Here is a 21867-nt window from a genome sequence, read left to right as displayed (position 1 = left end):
TCATTTATTAGATTCGGTCATTGTTTTTAAAGGATTCAATATCCGGGCTGTGCATCCTTTCCCCCCAAAAAAGACCTTTAAGTAAATAAAATATCATCACAAATAGGTGTCACAATAAAAACATTTACTGGGCTCGCCATAATTAACCCAGAAAACCACATTTTAATTTTTTATAGGAGTAAACTTGTTTCAAATAAATGCAACACATGTCTATTTCCTCCTTTTCCCATTGTATAAGCTTTAGTGTTACTGTCCATGGTGACACATACTGGTTGTGGCAGGCAACAGCACCACTACAGAGACATTCAAGTTTTATTTTATGCCTAGTTCTTGGTCGCAGATTTGCTGAAGTGGTTTTATTTTGCATATCCAGCTCTTTAGTAATTATGAATTGCACTTCTCTTGAAGCCATGGCACCAAAATCACAAACGAAAAATCTAGGTGGCTGGGGAGGGGGTGCTCCAGTCAGTCCATCAGACATGTTAAACCAAACTTCCTTTCTCTTTTGCATTCATCTATACTTCACCACATGTAAAACGAATCTTTCTGTGTGTGTTTAGCTACCTTTTGGAATCTCATATTCTATCTTTCCACAAATCAAACAGTATTCAAAGACTTTGGTAGATCCAAAGTGATGGCTTGATGCATTGGAATTTGCTTCTGACTACACACTTAAATATAAATTAAAATGTAGACTTTGTGCATGGCCAACATTCAGTGACTTCAATCTAAAAAAAAAAAAGGTTCTATGATATTGAGCGTCGGGTAACGGGGATACAAAATATACCTTTGAATTAAAATGTATTTGAAAGATGCTCAAGATGATATTTAAGAGGATATTATTCTCTTTCTCTTGACATTGATAAAGTAGGATCATGATCCTTCCATGGGGAATCGTTTCAAATCTAATATGTTTGGGATACACAGCAGACAAAACTATTGAGGACTTATTCGTTTGTCCAGAAAGCTAATAATCTACATAAAGAAATTCCTCCCCACCAGGCACCGCTGTACCTGAAACTTTCAGAGAGCGGTGTCCTAACTAAGATTAAGCTATCCTATTTTCTCCCTAAATCAATTTCACCCAAATGAGGCGTTTGTGCTACAATTCATTGTTCCCCAGACTCTCAAAATCAACCATCTGCCATCGGAGTTTCCGCACAGTAATTAAGGAACTATCCATTAGAACTGGCGAGAGTGCAAAGTAAGGAGGAGGGGGCGGGAGGGGAGGAAAACCCAAACGCCTTAAAAAGAGATGGAAGGGGTGTGCGTGCGTGTGTTTCAAATACGTCTCAGCTCCAGACACCGCCATCCGTGGGCCACAGAGAAGTTAGGAGCAGCTGAGGCCAACTCCCCCGGGGTTACCCCAAGTGCAACCGCGCCGGGCACTGGGCACGCGCTCCTACCTTGAAAGAGAAAGGCTTTCGTCCCATTATGCAGCCCAGGGACCTGGCGCACCCCGGCCGTGGACTCCCCGAGTCCCAACTCTGTGAAGACGTCGATCTGCAGGGAGGGGTCCACACCGAGCCCCCAGACTGGGGGGAGGGTGGCGGGGGAGGTGGAGGGGAGGGGGCATGGAGGGGAGGGGAGGGGAAGGGAGGGGAGGGGAGGGGAGGGGGGTGGAAAGAAAGAAAAAGCTCCATCAAAATCCACGCCTCTTCCTCCAGGGCAGCGAAGAACCGCGTCGCGGGGACAGCGCTGGGGCCCGACGAGGGGAGGCGACTCCCTGCTGCACGGCGCACAGCCTCACCTGAGATCAGCAGCCAGGCTTTAAATAGCGGAGCGCCCAGTCCCATTTCCGTGACCTACTTTAAGCCCCTCTCGGTGCAAAGTGCCCCCCACCACCCCCTCCTCGGCTCTCGGCCCTCCGAGCCTGGACTAGGGGTGTGACCCGCCCTGGCGTCTCCAAGGCGCGCGCAGCAAAACCCCAATCCCAATCCGCCCGCCACTCCGAGCTTCCCACTCCAGACCTACTTCGGGGCGCGGGGAAAGCAAGGGCTTCCCCAGCCGGCTCCAGGGGCCCCGAGGCAGGGGGTGGGGTGGGTGGGGGGTGGGGGGTGGGGGGGCATCCCCCTCCCCGCGCCCCCAGCTCTGGGCCACTCACCTGCTCCGAGACCGAAGATCAGACAGAAGGTTCTCAGCAAGACCCGAGGCTCCATGGTGTGGATCTGCTCAGTCCATCGTCTCCCTCTTTAAAAATAAAACATTAAAAAAAAAAATAAAAATAAAAATAAAAAGATCGAAGAGGTTCTCGGAATCAAGCGGGAAAATAACGTCCGTGGCTCCGGCCGCTGCCTCGCATTTACTGATGAGTAGGATGAATACGACTTGGTCGCCTAAGAAGAAAAGGGGAGGCCCCCCCAGGCACGTGAAGAACTTGGAGCCTCCAATGCGCACATCGTTCCCGCACGCAGAGCCCAGGCGCCAGCGCAGGGGGGGCGGGGGGCAGAGGGAGGGGTCGGCTCGCTCGGGGGCTGCTCCGCCGGGGGATTGGCTCCGGAGCTGAAGAAAAGCCGCCCAAGGCACGCACACCCCACGCCCGGGGGGAGGGAGGTGGTGGGGCGGGGTGGGGCGGCCCCCGCAGCCGCGCGAACCTGTTGTAAAGGCAGAGACAATGGAGCGGGCGGCGGAGACGCGGGGCAGAGCGCGCTGCCCGGCGCGGGAGGGGCAGTCCCGGGGAGGCGGGAGGGACGGCGGGGGGGGGGCGAGGCCTCGCACCCCCGGGCCTCCCCTCCCCAGCCGGGGCTCCCGGGGGCTCCGGGCCCCGGAGATGCTGCAGCCCCGCCCTCCCCTCCCCCCCTCCCCCGCTGACCTGGGCTGCGCCAGCCTCCTCTCGGGATCGAGGGCTGTGAAATCGAGGGGCTAAGTTGGCGGGCGGTCTTTGCTCTCCCCCCTCGATCTCGGGCGCGTGTCTTGAAAGACGGACGGAGAGAGAGAGAGAAGGGACCACCCAGGCGCAGACGGCGAGGCCAGGAGCTGCGCTCGCCCGCGCTCTAGGCGAAGGAGGGAAGCCGGCGGGGACTGCAAGGGGAACTGAACTCCCTCTAAGGGGCAAGAGGAGGAGGGCTGCCAGGGCGAGCCGGACTCCGGAGGTGCGGCGGGAGCCAGTGCAGACTGGCGAGCCCCGGGAGCCCCGGCAGCCCCAGGGGAGAGGCTCCCGGCCCGGGGCGGGGCGCTGGAGAGCTCTGCTCGCGGAGCGCGCACGGGGAACTTCTCCTGGAACTGCTGGACAGCTCCGGGACCTCGCGCGCCCCCTGCCAAAGGACGCGGAGAACCGGGCTCTGGCTCGCCGGACGAGCACGCGGCAGGAGACAAGGGCACCAGGGCCAGCAGGCTTACCCTCACCGAAAAGGAGAGACAGATGATGGGTAGGTAGATAAGTGGATGGATGGATGGATGGATGGATGGATGGATGGATGGATGGAGGATGGATGGATGGAAGGATGGATGGATGCATGGATGAGGATGCATAGATGCATGGAGGATGGATGGGTGGAGGATGGATGGATGGATGGAGGATGGATGGATGGATGGATGGATGGATGGAGGATGGATGGAAGGATGGATGGATGCATGGATGAGGATGCATGGATGCATGGAGGATGGATGGGTGGAGGATGGATGGATGGAGGATGGATGGATAAGAGAAAGAGAAGGAGCAAGAGGAAAGAAGTAAGAAGGCAGAGCCTGAACAAGAGAGAAGAGCCACCCCACAGTTGACCACACTCAAGCATGCTCTACGCACCCTTCTCACCTAGGCGCTGGGACCACAACAGTGAGGACATTTGAGATCTAATTCTCAACCGGAAAAAGTATACTTCAGCTCATTTGCACATAATATTTTTCAACATAGCCTTAAAATTTTGAGGTAAATTTTGAATAATGACATTCAATGCCCATACAGAAAGGAGTTTCAAAAGTGACTTAAAATGTTAACTGCTCCAAAGACCAATCGAGTTTCTTAAGTTTCCATCCAAGCAAGTAGATTCTGAATTCTCTAACAGGACCCTACATAGCTAGTTATCAAAAATGGAGTCTGAGTCTCCAGCAGAGAAATATGTACTATATTATACCGTAAGGGGAAAAGGGGGACATTTTTAGCTCTACCACTGGAATTTTTAAGGAAAAAATCAGAATCTGGAAACTTTTTTCAGGTTAATTATTAATTATCTCTCTTTATCAAATTTTTTCCACTTTACTTGGAATTTTATAAACTTTGAGAAAGAAATAAGCCAGTACTTGATGAAGTATTGTTTTATGAAATCTCCTAAATTTTCAGAACAAAATAAAATTAACCTAATTGAACCGAATTAATTAATTCAAAGGAAATTAGCCATCAAGAAGCTAAAGATCTTTGTATAGCCGTACATCCAAAATATTGGATTGCAATTAGTATCTACAAAAATTACATTAAATAATGGAATTATTTAAAATTCTACTGGAAGATAGAAATAAGAAGGAAAAGTAACTATACATGTATACACATATTTACATGAGAAGGTCTCCTAACCTACAGGTACTCAACCAAATCACAGAATCAGCATCTCTCTGGTGCTCACTTATTACATGCTGAAAGCTGTAAGCTTGTCTCTAGTTCCCTCCCACACACACTCATGCTCGCTCCATAAGAATGGTATTTTGTACCCAGAATTATTGCAGTTGAACCTGCCACTGTAATTATGTGACCTAATTAAAGTTATAGAAACCATTGAAATATCACTACAGACAGAGCGTGCTATTCCTATTCCAAAGTATAATGCTTTGGAAAACTGTAAGAAAGGGGAGTCATTGTATTAGCTAGGGCATGGTTATCGACCTGGGCAGAGGTCCCCAACTTCAGAGCTATGGACATTTTGAGGTTGGAAACTTCTTTGTTAGGACTATCCTGTGCCTTGTAGGATGATTAATAGCATCCTTGATCTCTAACCACTAAATGCCAGTATTTATATACTCCTTTTATCTACATGTCTCATAACTATATCTTTTTTGTTTAGTTTCTTAAATTGATGCTCTAGGGAATACAATATATACAACTTTTCACCATCTATTCTAAAGTCTATATGCTACCGCTTCAGTTGGAATGTAGAACTTTACCAACACTTGGTCCCTTTATCCTCATCCCTTCATGTTGTAGTTGCCTTATATATTAAATCAGCGTACACTGAAACTTCCTTTACACAATGTTAAAATGTTTGCTTGCAGTCACTGTGCTAGAAATAATAATGCCCTTTCCCACCCTCCAAAACTACATGTCCTAATGACTAGAACTTGTGAATATTATATTACATGGCAAAGAGACTTAAAGTTGAGGATGGAATTAAAATTTCTATTCAGGCAACCTTAAAATAGGGAGATTATCCTGGATTGTTTGGGTGTGGCCAATATAATCACAAAGGTCCTTATTTGTGCAAGAGGGCAGCAGAAGAAGAGTTTACAGTAGTGGTAAAATGAGAAGAATTTGTTTTGCTGTTGCTGCCTATGAAGACGGAAGAATACAGAAGGGCTATGAGCCAAGGTATGTGGGTGGGCTGTCTTGAGAAGCTAGGAAGTACAAGAAAAAGGATTCCCCCCTACATCCTCCAGAAAGAAACAGGATCTTACCAATACCCTGATTTTAGCTCAGTGAGATCCATTTTAGACTTGTCAACTATAGAACTATAAAGTAATAAATTTGTGCTGTTTGAAACCACTAACTTTGTAGTTTTTTTTCAGCAGTCACAGAAAACTTATGTAAACACAAACCACATAATGAAAATTTCAGTCAAAATGGAAAATTCTACTGACCCTGAGAGGATTCCCTTTTACCATTAACACATCACAAAGACAAATGAAATCTTTAATAATTTTCTTATGCATAAGAAGAAAGAAAATTCTCAGATGCCATGAGAAAAAGGTAGCTAGAGATTGGCAGAGAAAGGAGTAGCCAATGCAATGATTGGGAAAGTTTGGGATACAGCCTTTCAGACTCAACAGAGGCCCTAAGACAATGGGGTAGGATTTTAATATCCACACAAGAACTGGAAACAATGAATTATGGGAAAGCCAGAAGTGGTGAAGATTTTACTGGTCCCTCTGATAAAAATAGGAAGCTTCGAAGGATTATAGTGTATATAAAAAGTAACTTTAAAAATTTTGTACATTGGTCTAAAAAGTGACAAAAGTGCCTTCCAGCTGAACATGACCATGGGTGGAAAATAAAGTCATCTATAATAAATGTCAATTCTTAAGCCTTGCCACTTGCAGATACATAGTCCAAAATTACACTCACCATGGTGTAAGAATTCTACAGTCAGAAATTAGAATAAAAATTCCAGAGTCTCCTGAGGAAGGAAATGTAAAACTTATATTAAGGGACTTTCCACATATAACCTCTAGCATATAAGAGGAAAATTTCTGATAAGGAGAAAATCACAATACAATAACAACAACAACAACAACTTTGAAACAAAGTACCATGAAAGACAGGAGGCACACACACAGAAAAAGAACATTAGCATCTCACGAACTCAGAATATCATAAAAATGTGATACAAAGTATAAAATAAGTGTTTTGAATGATTAAAAATTTTTGTAAAAGAATACAAAAAATAATGAAAGAACAAAATTGTATGAGGAAAGATTGGGCAGATTTCAAAGAAAAAACAGAACTTCTGGAAATAAAAGTATATTTAAAAACAATATTTAAAAACCATTTGCTATAAAAGCAACAGATGAAATAGAACTGAAAATTGGTGGAAAAAAAATCTGAGAACAAAAAACATGATCCCAGAATGTTACTGAGAATGTGGCAAGAATGATAAGAAGATGGAACACGTGAAAAAAACATGAATATTAGAATTAGAAGACCTAACACACAACTACTTAGAGATATGGATTAAGAGACTACACAGAATGGAATCAGACAATGTCATAGGAAATACTTAAGCAATAGGTCAAAAGCTTTCAAAAATTAAAGGATATAAGATTCTGATTCTGGGTAAGATAGAATAAGTGCACCCCACCCCCTCTCTCCCTCCGAGAGCTATCAAATCTGGACAGAATGCATGGAGCACTTGAGGACTCTGATAATTAAATAGCAGCAGGCAAATTGAGAAAGACCAGAGTTTGAAGTACTACTATACCAGCAGTGAGTACTCTAAGAATAAACCCCACCAGAGTCAGACTGCCTCTGGGTGGTACACACATGGGATAAATCTGAATGTACTACAAAGTCTTTAAAACCACACACACACACACACACACCAAAAAAAAAAAAAAAAACTAGTCAAAATTTGCATCCTAAATCCAATTGAGTCACTTATCTGCTTAAAAAAAATACATTCTCCATAGTAATTAACAAAACTATGAGTCTTATAATATTAAAATGTTCAGGATATAATCTGAAATTATTTGACATATGAAAAACCAGGGAAACTTAAACTTACATGAGAAAAATACAATCAACAAATACTGATGCCAAAATGAGAGACCTTGGAATTTGTATTTTTACACAGACATTGAAAATGTTCCAAGAAAATAAGAGCGAATACTCTTGAAACAAATGAGAAGACAGAAAGCGGCAGTGAATAGGTAAAAGCAGAGATTTTAGAACTGGAAAGCATAACTAAAAATTTAAAACTCATTAAAATGGGCTCAGTACTAGAGATGACAGAGGAAAGAGTGAGTTTGATAGAACAATTGAAATGATGCAGTCTGAACAACAGAGGGAAAACTTTTTTTAATCAATATAGTAGCAGATGTATGTGAGACAAAACCAAAAGAAACTTATGTCCTCAGAATCCCAAGAGAAAAGAATTCAGTCCAAAAACAGTATTTCAAGAAATAATGGCTTAACACTTATCAACAACAGCCAAACTATGGAGAGAGCCCGAATGTCCATCGACTGATGAATGGATAAAGAAGATGTGGTAAATAATATATATATATATAACTCAGCCATCAAAAGAATGAAATCTTGCCATTTACAATGATGTGGATGGAGCTAGAATGTATTATGCTAAGTGAAATAAGTCAATCAGAGAAAGACAAATACCACATGATTTCACTCATTTGTGGAATTTAGGAAAGAAAACAGATTGAACATATGGGAAGGAGGAAAAGAAAAAAAAGGAGACCGGGAAACAAGCCATAAGGGACTCCTAACAATAAAGAACCAACTGAGGGTTGATGGAAGGAGGTGAGTAGGGGATGGGCTAGATATGTGATGGGGATTAGGAGGGCACTTGTTATGATGAACACTGGATGTTGTATATAAGTGATGAATCACTGAATTCTACTCTTGAAACCAATATTGCACTGTATGTTAACTAAAATTCAAATAAAAATTTCTAAAAAGAAAAAGTGGCTTAAGACGCCTTGAATTTGTCAAAAGACATAAACTTAGGGTTTCAGGGAACTCCGTATATCCCAAAGAGGATAAACTCAAAGAACCTATGACCAGCCATATCATAATCAAACTGCTGAAAACAATAAAAAAGAAAACTATCACAAAGAAAAAAAATACTGAAAGCCAACCGGGAAAAATGACACTTTATTTATAGGGAAGCAACAATTTGAATGAATACAGATTTGTTATCAGAAACCACAGAGGCCAGATGGAGAAGAATAACATTTTTTAAAGTGCTCAAAGAATACTGTCATTCTGGAATTTTGTATCTGGTGAAAAGATCCTTTAGAAATAAAGATGGAGGGAAAATATTCTCCGATGAAGAAAATCTAAAAGAACTGGTTATCAGCAGGCCTACTTTGAAAGAACTGCTACAGAAACTTCTTCAAACAGAAGGGAAATGATAACAGAAAAACAACTAACATATCAGGAATGAAAAAATAACAACAAAGATGGTAAATATCTGGGTAAACATAGACTATTCTTCTCTTGAGTCTTAGAAAATATGCTTGTATTCATTTTCTATTGCTAGTATAACAAATTACCACAAACTCAGTAGCTTGAAATAACACAAATTTATGATCTTACAGTTCTGTAGGTCATAAATTTGACACTGGTCTCATCAGGCTAAGCTCAGTGTGTCAATAAGATTGTACTACTTTCTGAAGGCCCTAAGAAAAAAACGTTTTTCAGCTTCTAGAGAGTGCCTGCAGTCCTTGGCTCATTGACCCCTTCTATCTCCAAAGCCAGCAACAGCAGTCAAGTCCTACTGATAGTGCATTCTCTGTTTCTCTGACTACAGTTTGGAAAGGCCCTCACTACAGTTTGGAAACGTCCTCAGCTTTTAAGCACTTACATGATGACACTGAAGTCATCTGGATAATGTAGGATAATCTGGGGCCTCCACCAGAAGGCCCTTAAACTTAATTATTTGTACAAAGTTCCTTTGTCATCTTTGGAAACATATTCATAGTTTCTGGGGATTAGGGTGTGGACATCTTTGAAGAGCCTCTTTCATAATCAGTGGAAATCTTTAGTCCCAGATAATTTCAATGCCATATTCCACAAAACATTTAGGAAGAAATAACATCAAGTATACACGAATCTTCCAGAAAACAGAAGAGGAGGGCACAATTCCCACCTCTTTTTATAAGACTAGCATTACTCATACCAAAACCAGACAAAGACAGTGAAAAACAACAAAACTAGAATGTAGACATAGCAGGTATCTTTTGAACATGGACACAAAATATATCTTCTGAACATACATGCAAAATTCTCAACAAAACAGTAAATCAAATCCAATAATATATAAAAAGAACAACAAACAATCACAAAGTAGAGTTCATCCCAGCAATGTAAGGCTGATTCAACTTTTTAAAATTAATCAGGGCAGCCCGGGTGGCTCAGCAGTTTAGCACCGCCTACAGTCCAGGGCGTGATCCTGGAGTCCCGGGATCGAGTCCCACGTCAGGCTCCCTGCATGGAGCCTGCTTCTCCCTCTGCCTGTGTCTCTGCCTCTCTCTCTCTCTCTCTCTCTCTCTCTCTCTCTCTGTCTCTATGAATAAATAAATAAAATCTTTTAAAAAATAAAATTAATCAATGTAATCTACCATTTTACGATATAAAAAGAGATAAATCACATGATCATATTAATTGATACAAGAAAAGTATTAGATAAAATTCAACTACTGATAATAAAATAAATAACTCACTGTGAATTAAAAATAGAAGGGAACTCGCTCAATTTAATAAAGGACATTTTAAAAGATTCTGCATTATGAAGGGAAGACTACTGGAGTTTCCAATCAATACAATAAGCCAACGGAAAGAAATAAAAACTATTCATGTTGGAAAGGAAGAAATCATTTACTCCACAGACAATTTGGTCATCTACATTTAAAAATTCCTTAGAACTAGGAAGTGAGTTTAGCAATGTTATAGAATACAAGGTCAGCATACAGAAACCAATTATACGTATATGTGGTTGCACGGAATCATTAAAAATATAAATTAAAAAACAATACCATGTATAATAGCATTAAAAGACATAATGCATATAGAGAAATCTAACTATAGACAAGATGTAACACTGAGAATATAGAACATTGCTGAGTGAAATTAAAGACCTAAATGCATGAGAAGATTTATCATGCTCATTGATAAGATTTAATGTTAAGGCATCGATTATAGTCATTGATCTAAAGATTTAAGACAATCCCAGTCAAAATCACGGTAGGCTACTTTGTAGCAATTGATAAGCTGATTCTAAAATTTATATAGAAAGGCAAAGAAAATAGAAAAACTAAAAAAATAAAGACTGCAAAAGAGAAAAACTAGGGGATTTACACCATCTGACTTTAAGACTATACTTTAGATCAAGACTATGAAATTAGGATGAAGACAGACATATAAGTTAATGGAATAAAAATAAAGAGTAAAGGGATAGATTCACATGTATACTTAATTGATTTTTATGAAGGCACAGGTATTTCAATGAGTAATTGATCATTTTTTTAGATTCTAATTCTAGTATAATTAACATACAGTGTCATATTAATTTCTTTTATAATTTAAATTCAAATTAGTTAACATACAGTTAACATACAGTAGTATTGGTTTCAGGAGTAAAATTTAGTGATTCATTACTTACATATACAACCCAGTGCTCATCCCAGCAAGTGCTCTCCTTAATGCCCATCACCCATTTAGCACATCCCCTCACCTTCTTACCCTCTTGGTTTATTCTCTGTAGTTAAGAGTCTCTTCTGGTTTTCCTCTCTCTCTGTTTTATCTTATTTTTTCCTTCATTTCCCTTACATTCATCTGTTTTGTATCTAAAATCATATATTTGTATTTATCACACTGACTTATTTCACTTGGCATAATATGCCTTAAATCCATCCATGCTGTCACAAAAGGCAAGATTTCATTCTTATGTCTGAGTAATATACCATTGTGTGTGTGTGTGTGTATATATATATACATACACATATATGTATATATATATCACATCTTCTTTATCTATTCATCTAGATAAATGATCATATTTTTAGGTTTGACTAACTTAAGTAATCTCTATACCTAACATGAGGCTAAAACTCCCAACTCCAAGATCAAGAGTTGTATACTCTTCTGACTGAGCCAGCCAGGCACCCCGATAAGTGATAATTTTTTTAATAATAATACTTGAACAACTGGACGTCCATATGAGAAAGGAAGAAAGGAAGGAAGGAAGGAAGGAAGGAAGGAAGGAAGGAAGGAAGGAAAAAAGGAAGGAGAGAGGGAAGGAACAGAGAGAAGGAGATGAGGGAGGGTGGGAAATGAGGGAGAGAAAAAAAGAGGAAGGAGGTGAGGGAGAGAGAGAATCCTGATTCATAACCCTTATCTTGCACCATATACCATAATTAACCTGAAATGGATCATAAGCTAAGATATTTATAGTTTTAGAGGAAAACATAGGTGAAAATCTTTGTGATTTGGGTTAGGCAAAATTTCTTAAGAGCACACAAAAAAACACATAAATTAATAGATAAAACTGATAAGTCATATTTCAAAATTAAAAACTAGATTTTTGGAAGATAATTAAAATAATTAAAAGAGAGGCACCTGGGTGGCTCAGTCAGTTAAGTGACTGACTTTTGGTTTTGGCTCAGGTCATGACCTCAAGGTCATGAGATCTAGCCATGCTTCACGCTCAGCTCAGAATCTGCTTGGAATTCTTTCTCACTCCCTCTCTGCCTCTCCCTCTGTGTTCTCTCTCTCTCTCTCTCTCAAATAAATAAACATTTCTTAAAAAAAAAAAAAAAGCTTGGCTGGAAGGAATCAAAATGGTACAAGTCCTTTGGAAAATGGTTTAGAGGCTTCTTATAAAATGAAATATCGACTCTTAGGTATTTGTTCTAAAGAAATAAACACAAATTCCCTCAAAAAGACCCATTTCTGAATGTTTATGGTAGCTTTGTTCATTTGAGCCAAATACAGAAACAGCCCAAATGTCTACAGACTGATAGATGGACACATGAATTGTGATAAAGTCCTGCAACGGAACACTTAGCAATGCAGCACAATGAATGACTAATACATGCGACACCATGCTTCTGTCACAGGCTGACTGTCACAAAGCCTGGGATGACGATAAGAGTGACTCTGGACCCCTTTCTTGTTCCCTTCATTCACATTAACAATCATCAGAGTATCTTGGTTTCTATTCTGGGCCTCAAGGCAGAGTGGCTTAAGTTTATTTAACCAGCCACACACTCCGACATCCCCCTTACCCCAACATGTAGCTTGAAAGGGTTTAGCCCTTCAAGACCTTATTTGTGAGGTTTTGTTGAAACAACAGGACCACAGAAAAAAATAAAATGATTCTGAAAGTAGATCTGGACTAAGCAGGGTACAAAGAGAGAAAAGTAAAATGATAACAATAAATAGCAAAAAGAAAAAGCATAAAAGCAAAAAGATTAGAATAAGGGAGCAGGATCTCAAAGGGAGAATGATACAAAAAAAGAAATGAAGTGGGAAAAGAGAATTTATATAACCAAGGTGCTTTTCCTTCCAAAGCACACTCTTACTCACTTGTGACAGTGGAAGCTAGGAGATGCCCACTGGGGACATGAGAGGGGGTTAGCTTTCAGTCAACATTCTTTATATTCTCTACACACTTTGAACTTCTCACACACCCCAACTGTAGCTCTCTACGAAAAAAATAGCATGAGTGCTGTTTCAAACAGTTCTAGAGACAGCATGGTGAAAGATAGAAGCTTGAAATTTGCTCAAGAGCTCTGGCTCAAGGCCCTGTCCCACCTCTTTCCTGAGCCAAACACAACCTCCCTGCACCAGTTATGGGGATAGCATAACTGATGCCTATCAGCACTGAGGAGGATCAGTCCACTTCAAAAATTGCTACACAGTATATTAATGCTAGTTCTGTCTGTTGTCGTATTAAACTGTGTGGCATCAAGGTTGGCCTGGTTCTGTCATTACCTTGAGTTATTCAGTTATAATGTGCAAAATAATGCTAATTAAAATTAGTCCATAGGACCAAGCAAGGAAAGGAGAACTGGCAATGTGAATAATGGTTAACTAAATAGCACTGCTGGCTTGTGAGCCTTGTTGGTTGAAATCCGTATATAGTGTTCTCAACCCAGCACTGACTTACTGGCTTACCCAATGCTATCAGTCTCCAAGAGCTATGAGTCATTGGTTTAAAAACTTACCCCACCACACAGCCCTTATTTTTAAATGCCAATGGACAAGCAGAGTGAGCACTGGCTGCGTTGGCCAAAACACTGCAACACTTAACTGTTCATCTAAACAGAATGAAGCATCCATGTGGACCCGGCTGGTCTGCCGGCTTCTAGCCTTAGTTAAGGCTCTCTATTAAAAAACAGGGCTTGGTCGAGCATTAAGAGACAAAGTAACCCTCCCTAGAAGGGCTAAAGGCCAGCATATTCTTAATGACACTAGTTTTACTTATATATCAGATTTCTCCCTTCACCCTGGAAACCCACATCCAGAAATGGTAAATATAGAAGTTATTAAAAATTCCATTTTCAAAGGAAGCTTTTTATTTGATTCTGCCTCTGTTATCATCAAAAATCATTCTTTTTTTTTTTTTTCCAAAGGCCCACACCACATAGCCCACACCTTAAAGAATATTTATTCAATTCAGGCCTCAAGACACAATAATTCAAAATCTTTCCTGACTCATCATATAATCCTTGCTAGTTCTTTGCTACTGACATTGGAATCTTCTTTTTTGATGAACATGTAGCTGCTAGATGGAAAGTCCAGACCAAGTTTCCCAAATACATGGCATGAGAACAAAGATAAGTTTATGTTAGTATCTTAAGAGTCTGGCAGGGACCCAGAATCAGCGTGAGCTCAGCCAGAGTGTCTATGCATACATACCGTCAAATCTTCTGACAGGAAGAAATGCCTCAAGAGCTCTGTCACCATGCCAAGGCCAGCCTCTATTTCCAGCTTTACTATCTTGGCCAAAGGCTGGAGCTGAGAAGGCAAACTGAAAGACAGAGCTGCTGAGCGAGCAGGAAAATAAATGTGGAGTGGGGGGGAAGGCGGGGGCTTGGCCATCCTTCTCCTTTCCCTACGCAGGCTGACTCTTAACATTCACAATGCTAAGTAAGGGGGAAGACTGGCCATCACTTACAATCACAAAAGAAGAAAGCTTGTGAAGTTCTCACGTTGCACACTAAGACAAAGGCAAGTCGAATAATTTGTTCAAAACCGCACAACCAATTCATTTCAGAGCGAGCTCATCCTAGAACTCATTCTCTTAACTTATTCATTTACTCAACAGGTATATGTAGAGCCCCACCTATGTGATGAGCACCATGCTCTGCGCCTCAGATCAGCAGACCTCAGCCAGGGTCCGGGCACACTTGGGCAAAAGAACCCTTATGAACAGCCACAAACTAATCCAAAAATATAACTGCTGGGGTGCCTGGTTGGCTTAGTCAGTAGAACATGTGACTCTTGATCTCAGGGTTGTGAGCTCAAGCCCCATGTTCGGTGTAGAAGCTACTTAAAAATAAAATTAAATTAATAAAAATTTAAAAATATAAATATAACTGCTAGCTCCAGCTCTTCCAAGAATGATGCACCATCCCTTGAACTTTCATAAACGGCTCCATGAAATGTTACCTAGGCCCACCCTATACCTCTCTTGATAAAATCTCTCACTCTCTCTCCCTACTCACTCTCTCCCTCCAGCACCTCTTGGGTGCTCCTGGAACCACCCAACATGTTCCCGCCCCAGGATTGTCACATATCCAGCTTGCTCTGCCTGGAATACACTTCTCTGCTGCTTTACTTCTTCCCAACGTCACCTTCTCAGTTGCAACACCCCCTAACATACATACCCAGCACTTCCGATTCCCCTTCCTTAATTTATAATTATGATATATTTACTTGTTTATTATCATCGTCTCCCCACACCAGGACATAAGCTCCATTTTCACAAGTTTCTTCGCTGCTTTATTCTTCATATTTACAACAGTGCTTGGCACACGGTAGGTGTGAAGAAACATTTGTTGCATACACGAACAAGGGATAAAGACACACCTAGTATATGTCTGGCATACGGTTAAGCAATCAATAAATGGTAGCTACTGTTGGAATTTGCTGCAGTGAAAGTATGCAAACTATTGATCAAGAGGACATAATCCTGTAGGGCATGCAAAATCTCCTCGTTAACTTCTGCAGAACATTCTACCTACTTGCTGAGATACGACAAAAGCCAGCTTCTTTTATCACTACTATACATTCAAAATGGGTTCTACAAATGATTTTTTATGGAGATCTAAGTTTCTGAGCAAAACCTCCTGTGTAAAATTCACAGCAGTTTTGTAACATAATTTTTTTAGCAACGAAAAGAAATTGACAACTTATTTTCTCTTGTTATTTATCTCAGTACTTCAGGTTGTTATTGATTGTACACCCAAATATGCCTCAAAATGCCTCCAACTTAGGATAAAACACAGACATTCTTTTTTCATTTTTTTTCGTTGCCTTTAGTTTCCTCCCTCTCGCACAACAAATTCTATCACTGTGACTGACAACTATTTTGCCAACATTTCAGGTATATTTTTCAACTTTTTGCTTTTCTGTTCTCTTTATCCATACATCGAATTATTTTTCTCCCTTTGGCTTGACTACTGTTGCATCCTGTTTCATTCTGAAGGTGACGTGTTATTTTAATTGACAAAACTCAGGTGTTCAAAATGGTAATTTTTTCTGTACTTCCTATTCAATTTAAGGCCTCATTTTTCCCTGTCAAAAAAAGTAATAACCCTTGTTACTGAGTGCTTACTATGTGTCAGACACTGTTGTAAGAGAATCAACTCACTAATTCTCATATTAGTCCTATGAGGTACCCATATTACAGAAGAGGAAAGTGAGGCACAGAGAAGTTAGATATCTTCACGAGAGTCAAGAGAGAGTGCAAGCAAGTGAGCAGAGGGGACAGGCAGAGGGTGAGGGAGAGAAAGAATCTCAAGCAGAGGCCATGCTGAGCCTGGAACCTGATGTAGGGATTAATCTCACAATCCTGAAATCATGACCTGAGCCAAAATCAAGAGTTGGATGATCAACCAATTGAGCCACCCAGGCGCCCCAGCGCCTATTTTAAAAATAAAAGAAGTTGCTAGAAAACATGATCCATATATAATATGCACTCTTCCTGCAGGACGTCCTGGTAATGGGCCTTCTGCTCTCAGCTCACCCACTGATACTGATGCAGCTTAGATTCATCAGGATCAGGTCCCTTAAGAGCCAAAGTCTCTTTTATAATTATTATTGTTATTGTCATTGTTTTATTTCATTAATTCTTGTTAATTGTTACATTTTGTTAATTCTGGATTTTTAAAAAGATTTTATTTATCCACTTGAGAGACAGAGAGAGAGCACACAGAAGGAGAGTGAGAGGGAGAAGCCGACTCCTCTCTGAGCAGAGAGCCCAATGCCGGACTCAATCCCAGGGCCCTGGGATCATGACCTGAGACAAAGGCAGATGCTTAACTGACTGAGCCACCCAGGTGCCCCAATTCTGTATTTTTAAGTGGTTATATGCTACTGTTCTTTTTTTAATTTCTAATTTCAATAAATAAATAAATAAATAAATAAATAAATAAATAAATAAATAAATAAATCTTATTTCCATGACAATTTTTTTTCTTCCTGTGGTCAGGATTCTGTATAGTAAAAGTTTTTCCACCTTCCCATTAGACTAAAAGCTCTGTAAGAGCAGAGCTCTTGTTTCTATCTTATTCATGACTTACTCAGAGCCCAGCATGCTAGGCCATGATTTTGGGGCTCAATGCATATTCTTTGAACAAGTTGAAACAAAATTTCCTCTCCCTCTTCTTATTCAATCTCCTATACTGTGGTTTCATAACCCTGCCTTAAGAGAACCTTACAATAAAATGTTTTATTAAATATATAGATGTATTTGTTGAATATATTGGCAAAGTGCACTATAATTTAAAGACTGAAGACTTGTTTTCAAATATGTCTCAATAAATGAAATCTTTTAAAAAGACCAAATATGTCTCAGAAATGGAATGAATATATTCCAATAGGATGTTCCTGATGCGTCAGTTTCCTTTCTAACCCCAGGTAATTGTACTACATGGGGTAAGGCATCTGGCAAACTTGTGAGGTTGACATCCAGCTGAGAAAATATGGGTGTGCTTGGGAGTAGGATTTAATTTGTTTTGAAGCTGTGAGCATTTGAAGAAAGGAATCGATATGTGAAGGTCAGTCCATGAGGGTGCATGAGTGAACAGTTTAGTGGGATACTAGAGTAGAGAGAAAAACATCACCAGACTGACAGACGACACTCCCAGTTTCTACTGCCAACTCTTCCACTTGCCAAGTGGACAAGTCGAAGGACCTCCATTACTGCCACCATGACAACATCATCATCATAGTCCTAAAAATATCTAACACATACAAAGTGCCTACCAGCTTTCATGGATTATTTCATTCAATCATTACAAGAGCCATAAAAAGTAAATACCATTATTATTATCATCAACTTATTACAGATGAAGAAATCAAAGCATAGAGAAATTTAGCACCTTCCTCAGGTCAACTTAGGCAAGGGACACAACTGACCTTTAAATCTTAATCTAATTCCAAGACCCAAACTCTTCATCAGTCCTTTCTATCAAACCTCTCTGAGCCTCAATTTTCTCATGAGTTTTCTCTATCAGTGATTAAGTTAAATACATCAAGTCCTTCACAGCTCCAAAAGTCTATTATTCTAAGTAAAATGTAGTCAAATTAACCCTTCCCTTCACATATTCAGTAATGTATGTCATCCTATCATCATGATTCTATTAATAATAATTTACCATGAATGTTCAGCCTTCTCTTAAGCGATGACTATTAACATTATTTTAACACAGTTAAATCAAATATTTCTGGGATCTGATTGATACTTTTTTACTATTCAGAGGAGGTAGAGGTTGCATATGAGGAGTGATTAGGGAGGAGGCACCTAGACTATCACAAACCAAACTGGATACAGGATCTGAGATCAGCTGTGTTTCTTTTTTTTTTTTTTTTTTAGTTTTTGTTTATTTATTTTTAATAATAAATTAATTTTTTATTGGTGTTCAATTTGCCAACATACAGAATAACACCCAGTGCTCATCCCGTCAAGTGTCCCCCTCAGTGCCCGCCACCCAGTCACCCCCACCCCCACCCTCCTCTAGCAGCAATGCCCCCAATAGCCAAACTGTGGAAGGAGCCTCAGTGTTCAGCTGTGTTTCTGTTCCAACCAACTAAACATGTCTAACAGCTGGGGTCCCTTTAGCACCCTAAATGTAATTGTATAAATAGCATCCTAAATGAAAGTAACAACTATCATAGAACTTTCAAATGTTTCTTCCTACCTTTAGGACCACATCCATAATCCTAAGCCTGACTACAGAAGTGTTTCTCAAACTGTGGTGACAGACTATTTTCTTCCAGTTTTACTGAGGCAGCAGACTAATTTTTAATCTCTAATCCACTATGAATCAACAGGATAAAGATTTTAACTTTTATGTTTGTAAAGTATAATGAAATGAACTTCTAGAAAAAGACATTTTAAAAGACATACAAACTCAACACACCTAAAATTACATCTCAATAACTCTAATCAGAACAAACATAACAGGAAAAAATTACAGGAACAATATACATTTTTATAGACAGTATGTATGTAGGAGAATAAAATGGAAAATTGCTGATTATACTCATAACTTTTGTCATTCACAATCATAAAAAACAAAAAATTATAAAGGAAATAGCAATTCTCTGTATTAAATTGCTTTCCTAAAAAAAAAAAATAAATAAAAATAAATTGCTTTCCTTACACTTTGAATGAACACTGTGTATATCAGTGGTTGAGCCTATTTTCTGCTTATTAACTTATTTAGTTAACTTATTAGATTGATGACAATGCTACTCTTTGGGGATAATATATATATTGTTCCATTAACATTTATAATAAAGAAATCAGCTTCACAAAGGTAAATTGACAAGAATGGAAGAAAATGAATTATAGTAAGTTTCTAATTTTTATCAAAAGTAAGGTCAAGAATGCTGCATTTTTACAATACATCTTTAATCCTTTAACAGTAAAAAGTTACAACAATTTATCATGTAAAGCCATGGTTAAATTTATATTACCTTTCAAAAATTAAAGGGAATGCTGGATCCATCATTTTTTCATGCATGTATCTTCTTTTGATACAAAGAAAAATTCCAAACATCTTACCAAATTCATAAGTCACTCACTTGTGCAATGCCAAGTTCAATGATCCCACTGATATCTTCTGTTGAATTACGTAATATGTGATAACAATTTATAGAAACTATTCCTCTAAGTTTCTAACTCTCAATTTTACCCTTCAGTTTTATCTATAATTGAAATATATTTTGCATTCTTTCCTTGCATGGATGTATTTAGGTCATTGAAAATCCCAAAAATGTCAGGTATATAAGCAAATTTATGCTGTCTAATTCACAACTTTAAAATGTTGGGATTAAACTGTTTTCTTATCTTGAAGAACGACTAAGAATTTCTCTTGTGGTTAAAACATTCTCACAGAACTTTTGCCTCCTGTAATCAGCATAAGTCAACATGGAAAATAGTTCCTTATGGGGGATATCTGGGTGGCTCAGTGGTTTAGTGCATGCCTTCGGCCCAGGGCATGATCCTGGAGTCCCAGGGTCGAGTTCCACATCGGGCTCCCTGCATGGAGCCTGCTTCTCCCTCTGACTGTGTCTCTGCCTCTCTCTCTCTCTCTCTCTCTCTCTCTCTGTGTGTGTGTCTCTCATGAATAAATAAATAAAATCTCAAAAAAAAAAGAATTTAAAAAGCAGTTCCTTATGATCAGTTTTTATACTGATAATAAATATCAGTTTTTATATTCTCTCTATAATAAAAAGAATAAGGTAGTAGAATTTAACACATTTGCCTTAACATAACTCGTAATGTTTACTATGGCACTAAGCACACTGTCTAGTTCAGCTGACATTTTTCTCATAACAAGACTTCCTCGATGAAAGAAGTGGTGTGTTAAATTACAAGCTTCCCAATGTGGGTATTTATTCCAGAATACTTTTCCATTATTGAAGTTGTACCATTAGAGGATACGTCCACATAAAACTTATACTGTAAATCACATTAGCTGACACTGATCACATGCTTAGATATTGTGGTAATAAAGTGCAATAGATGTTTGCTCTTTATTTGCCTCATGTAGACCCATTATAAACAGTTTAAAACTAGCACTATACTTTGAGTAATCTTGGTCCACAAAACCCTACAAATCCAGCTCTCATTCAGCTCTCCAATCTCACCTCATGCCACTCTCCCTTTCACTCTCTCTTTTTTAAATAAATAATACTAATATATAATACTCTTAAAAATTAACATCAAATGTTATCTTACAATGTAAGCATTCAACTATAAATATTCGCTTTAATTGCATTTAATAAGTTTTATATACAATATTTGGATTATTATTCAAGCCCAATAAATTGTTTATTTCAATTATAATTTTTTCTTTGACCCATGCGGTACTCAGAAGTATATATTAAAGTGTTTTAAATAAGTGGAAATTTATGAGCATTTTATGTTTACTTTTTTCTTTTTTTAATTTTCTTTTGTCACTTATGCCAGTGTTAACATTTTTCATGTAATTGAAGATCTACATATTAAATTTTATTCCCATTTTCTGACTTGAAGGATATAAAAAGACATTCTAGATATTTTTCTTATTTCTTGAGAATTAGAAATGCAACATATATTGTTTTAGTAGGGATCTATCAATTTTGCAATGAGTAGGGCCTTTGCAATGTTTACTCCATTATACTTTACAACACAGAATTCTCATTAATGATTTGTGAAATGTTCTAATTTGGTAAGCAAAATGTTTACTTGTTGAGTTTATATTTTTAAAGAAATTGAGGCTGTACTTTGGTGTGTGGAAATGTATGTGCTTGTTTACTAAGTTGATTTTTTATGCTATAATATTCTTCATTATTAATTCGTATAGCCATTTAACGCTTAGAGAAAGTGTTCTTGTTTTTGTCAAATTCTCATATCCATAGTCCACCTCTGGTTGTAAACCAACCGTCATTGGGTAAGTGGAGTTGCATCACAAACCACTATTTTTCAATAAATTTGTTGTCATTAATTCTGATAGGTGATCTACTGTTAAACTATCCCTCAGCCTTGTAACATTGTATTAATCACACTAAAACCTCTCAGCTTCACTACAACATCAGTGTCATTTTGGCATTTTAAGTATCGGAATCTGAAAAATAACTATATATCAAACCAGTAAGAGTTACAATACCACTTGGGGGTTAATATAAAATTTTTTTGTCAATGGTTTCTTCATATAATTTTAGAAATAACATTAGTTTTAAGATAAAACATTCACCTAATTTTTCAGTTT

General features: G+C 39.0%; 1 protein-coding gene across 3 annotated transcripts in view; it reads right to left on the bottom strand.

The window, feature by feature from the left end:
- NELL2 (neural EGFL like 2) overlaps positions 1-3642 on the bottom strand; it is a 324469-nt gene extending 320827 nt beyond the window's left edge. The window contains exons 1-3 of one of the 3 annotated variants that reach the window (XM_026000161.2): positions 2813-3642; positions 2105-2190; positions 1407-1535 (exon numbers count right to left, since the gene is read on the bottom strand). In XM_026000161.2, the coding sequence (XP_025855946.2) occupies positions 1407-1535; positions 2105-2159 (184 nt within the window). In that variant the 5' untranslated portion in view covers positions 2160-2190; positions 2813-3642. Of the gene's footprint in view, positions 1-1406; positions 1536-2104; positions 2696-2812 lie in introns of those variants that run through there. The other 2 variants (XM_072765496.1, XM_026000160.2) reach the window with 2 other exon arrangements.
- Between the last annotated feature and the right edge of the window lie 18225 nt (positions 3643-21867).

This window comes from Vulpes vulpes, chromosome 8 (genome assembly GCF_048418805.1).
Source record: "Vulpes vulpes isolate BD-2025 chromosome 8, VulVul3, whole genome shotgun sequence".
NCBI lineage: Eukaryota > Metazoa > Chordata > Mammalia > Carnivora > Canidae > Vulpes > Vulpes vulpes.
The sequence above is the reverse complement of the archived record's forward strand: the minus strand, read 5'-3'. Positions and strand labels throughout refer to the sequence as shown.